General features: G+C 42.0%; 1 protein-coding gene across 1 annotated transcript; it reads left to right on the top strand.

Moving 5' to 3' along the window:
• The first annotated feature begins 3707 nt into the window (after positions 1-3707).
• Positions 3708-4163, top strand: LOC140821249 (uncharacterized). Its single transcript, XM_073181677.1, has one exon. It carries the CDS (start codon positions 3708-3710, stop codon positions 4161-4163), a length of 456 nt encoding a protein of 151 aa, XP_073037778.1.
• The last annotated feature ends 329 nt before the right edge of the window (positions 4164-4492 follow it).

Genomic DNA, 4492 nt, shown 5'->3' with positions numbered 1-4492 from the left:
GGTTCAATACATCAAAGGGGGAGGGAAAGCCTTCATTGAAAGATTTGATAGGTACATTTGTTGCTGAGTCTGGAAAAAGGATGGCGAGAACTAAATCTCGTCTTGACAATATGGAGACTCACATGGGAAACATGGGTGCCACAATGAAATCTTTGGAAACGCAAATCGGACAGTTGGCCAACACTCTAAAAGATCAGAACAAGGGGCAATTTCCCAGTAACACAGAGGTGAACCGAAAAGAGCAGTGCAAGGCAGTCACTCTGAGGAGTGGGAAGGACTTAGAGGTACACAGTCCCAAAGAGAGAGTGGACAGTGAGAAGATAGTTGAAGAAAGTGAATCGGAGGGATCCACGGCTGAAATCAAAGTTGAACCACCTCCAGTGTATAAGCCGACTCTACCCTATCCTCAGAGATTCAAGAAGAAGAATTTAGATGATCAGTTTGCAAAGTTCTTGGAAATTTTCAAGAAGATACACATCAACATACCATTTGCTGATGCTTTGGAGCAAATGCCGAATTATGCAAAGTTTATTAAACATGTGATGTCTAAAAAAAGGAAGCTGCAAGAGTTTGAGACAGTGAAGCTTACTGAGGAGTGCAGTGCCATCCTACAAAAGAAATTACCACAAAAATTGAAAGATCCAGGGAGTTTTACTATTCCTTGTTTTATTGGTGGTTCTCATTGTAGTAAAGCTTTATGTGATTTAGGAGCAAGTATTAATTTGATGCCATTTTCTATTTTCAGGAAATTGGAGCTTGGAGAAGTTAAACCAACAACTATCACCCTACAGCTTGCAGACAGAAGTCTCACGTATCCGCGTGGGGTCGTCGAGGATGTACTGGTAAAAGTGGATAAGTTTATTTTTCCTGCTGACTTTGTGATTTTAGATATGGAAGAAGATCATGATGCTCCATTGATCTTTGGGAGACCATTCTTGGCGACTGGAAGGGCATTGATTGATGTTCAAAAGGGTGAACTCACCTTGAGAGTTGGTGGAGAAGAAGTTATGTTTAACATCTATCACGCCATGAAGGGATCAAATGAGGTAAGCACTTGTAAAAGCATTAATGTTATAGACTCATGTATGTCTCTTGATTGTGCAGGAATGAGGGATCCCTTGGAGAGCTGTCTGATAGGTGCGGCGGGAACTGTTGATGAAGATTATTGGGAAGTGAAAGAGCAATTGGTGGCTCTTGAAGCACTACAAAAAGAAAAGAGAAAAGATACACCGCACGAGGAGTTGGATGTAAATGAGAAACTAGAGGTAATACCACCTTCCCCTGAGTTGAAAGAGTTGCCAAGCCACCTGTGTTATGCTTTTTTAGGTGAGAAGTCGACGTATCCGGTAATTATATCTTCCTCCCTTTCGTGTGATGAAAAAGATAAATTATTAAGAGTGCTGAGCGAATACAAAACTGCTTTAGGATGGTCGATATCTGATATTAGGGGAATTAGCCCCACTATATGCATGCATAAAATTTTGATGGAGGAGTCGTATACTCCTTATGTGGATCACCAGAGGAGGTTGAACCCAGCAATGAAAGAGGTTGTGAAGAATGAGGTACTGAAATTATTAAATGCTGGTGTAATTTATGCTATTTCTGATAGTAGCTGGGTATCTCCTGTACAAGTAGTACCAAAAAAGGGTGGAATGACAGTGGTAAAAAATGAAAATGATGAACTAATATCTACTCGTACCGTAACTGGTTGACGAGTATGTATTGATTATAGAAAGTTGAACAATGCCACACGAAAAGATCATTTTCAATTGCCTTTTATTGATCAGATGCTTGATAGACTTGCAGGTTATGGTCACTACTGTTTCTTAGATGGTTATTCAGGTTATAACCAAATTGCGATAGCTCCGGAAGATCAGGAGAAAACAACATTTACATGCCCCTACGGCACGTTTGCCTTTAGGAGGATGCCTTTTGGGCTATGTAATGCACCTGCCACTTTTCAGAGGTGTATGATGGCCATATTTGCAGACATGGTGGAGGAGATAATGGAAGTCTTCATGGACGACTTCTCGGTATTTGGCTCGTCATTTGATCATTGCTTACATAACTTATCCCTTGTTTTGCAGAGATGCCAAGAAAAGAACTTGGTTCTTAACTGGGAGAAATGCCACTTTATGGTCCAAGAGGGCATAGTCCTTGGACATAAAGTGTCGTCTCGGGGATTAGAAGTGGACAGAGCCAAGGTGGTTGTCATTGAAAAACTTCCTCCACCAAGGAACATCAAGGGAATAAGGAGCTTCCTTGGACACGCAGGGTTTTATCGTAGATTCATTAAAGATTTTTCTAAGATCACTAAACCCCTGTGCAATTTACTTGAAAAGGAGTCGACTTTTATATTTGATGATAATTGTTTGCAGGCATTCGAGAAGATAAAAATGGCATTGGTGACTGCACCAATTATGATAGTGCCGGACTGGGAGCAGCCCTTTGAGCTGATGTGCGATGCAAGTGACTATGCAGTAGGTGTAGTGTTGGGCCAGAGGCGTGATAAATTCTTTAGATCAATCTACTACGCAAGTCGTACCATGGATGCGGCACAGCAAAACTATACAACTACCGAAAAGGAGATGCTTGCAGTAGTATTCGCCTTTGACAAGTTCAGACCCTACTTGGTAGGTACAAAGGTAATCGTTTTCACTGATCATGCAGCTATCCGATACTTATTTGCCAAGAAGGACGCAAAGCCACGCTTGATAAGGTGGATCTTGTTGCTCCAAGAGTTTGATTTTGAAGTAAATGATAGGAAGGGATGCGAAAATCAAGTGGCTGACCACTTGTCAAGACTTGAGCTAGAAGAGAAGGAAGAAGAGGGAGCCATACAGGAGACATTTCCAGATGAGCAGCTTTTTGAGGTAAACTCTGTACTTCCTTGGTTTGCTGATATTGCGAATTTTTTGTCTTGTGGAACCCTTCCCCCAGATATGAGCTACCATCAGAAGAAGAAATTCGTCCATGATATAAAGTTCTTCTATTGGGACGATCCGTTCGTGTATAAGAGGTGTGCTGACCAAGTGATTAGGAGGTGCGTGGAAGGTCTTGAAGCGCAACAAATTTTGGAGAAGTGTCATTCTTCACCATATGGTGGACACTTTGGAGCGTCACGAACAGCGGCTAAGGTATTGCAATCCGGTTTTTATTGGCCTAGTTTGTTTAAGGACAGCTATACCTTAGTAAAATCATGTGATAGATGCCAAAGGTTAGGAAACATCTCTAGGCGTCACGAATTACCACTGACAAATATTTTGGAAGTGGAACTTTTTGACGTTTGGGGCATAGATTTCATGGGACCTTTTCCCCCTTCCTCGGGTTACTCTTATATTCTGTTAGCTGTTGATTATGTGTCGAAATGGGTGGAAGCAATCGCCACCAGTACTAATGACTCTCATGTTGTAGCGAAATTCGTACAGAAAAACATTTTCACCAGGTTTGGAACACCGAGAGCCATCATAAGTGACGAAGGTACGCATTTTTGCAATAGAATTTTCAACTCACTATTGGCCAAATATAATGTGAAGCACAAGGTGGCACTAGCATATCATCCGCAGTCGAATGGACAAGCTGAAGTATCCAACCGGGAAATTAAGCAGATACTGGAAAAGACTGTCAACACAAACCGGAGGGATTGGGCTATGAAGTTGGATGATGCGCTATGGGCTTATCGGACTGCATTCAAGACGCCTATTGGGATGTCTCCCTATCGGCTGGTATTTGGAAAAGCATGCCATCTACCATTGGAGTTGGAGCATAGGGCATTTTGGGTTGTGAAGAAGTTGAACTTTGATTTGAAAGCGTCTGGCGAAGTTAGAAAACTACAATTGAGCGAGATGGACGAATTCCGAAATGATGCATATGAGAATGCCAAGATCTACAAAGAACAGACTAAGATGTGGCATGACAAAATCATAGTTCGAAGGGAGCTCAAACCAGGACAACAGGTACTGCTGTACAACTCTCGTCTGAAGTTGTTCCCTGGTAAGCTAAAGTCGCGATGGTCGGGGCCATTTGTTTTGGAAACGGTGTCACCCTATGGAGCTGTCGAGCTAAAGTGCAATGATGGAAGAACCTTCAAAGTGAATGGACAGCGGGTTAAGCCCTACTATGGAACTGAAGTTAGGAATATCGACAGTTACAAGTTGATCTGATCAGACAGGGGTACAGTCGGGCTGATGACGTTAAACCAAGCGCTGTGTGGGAGGCAACCCGCATTTATTTATTTTCGCATTCGCTCTGCCTCATTATTTCATTTCAATTTCATAGTTAATATTTTATTTTTATTTTTTTTAATCTTCTATATTTAAGTATTAATTTGCATTTTGTTATTCTTTTGCAGGTAATTTATTTTTTTTTAAAAAAAAGATAAAGAAAGACAGACGCAAGCGCGCCCATGCGCAACATCTCGCGCGGCAGCGCGCTCAGGACCACTCGGATTTACAGAAGCTCGCGCGCCCCAGCGCCACTTTACGCGCGATTT

Source organism: Primulina eburnea, unplaced genomic scaffold (genome assembly GCF_022965805.1).
Source record: "Primulina eburnea isolate SZY01 unplaced genomic scaffold, ASM2296580v1 ctg494_ERROPOS2378751, whole genome shotgun sequence".
NCBI classification, from domain to species: Eukaryota; Viridiplantae; Streptophyta; class Magnoliopsida; order Lamiales; family Gesneriaceae; genus Primulina; species Primulina eburnea.
Note: the sequence above shows the minus strand (reverse complement) of the source record. Positions and strands in the feature narration are given on the sequence as shown.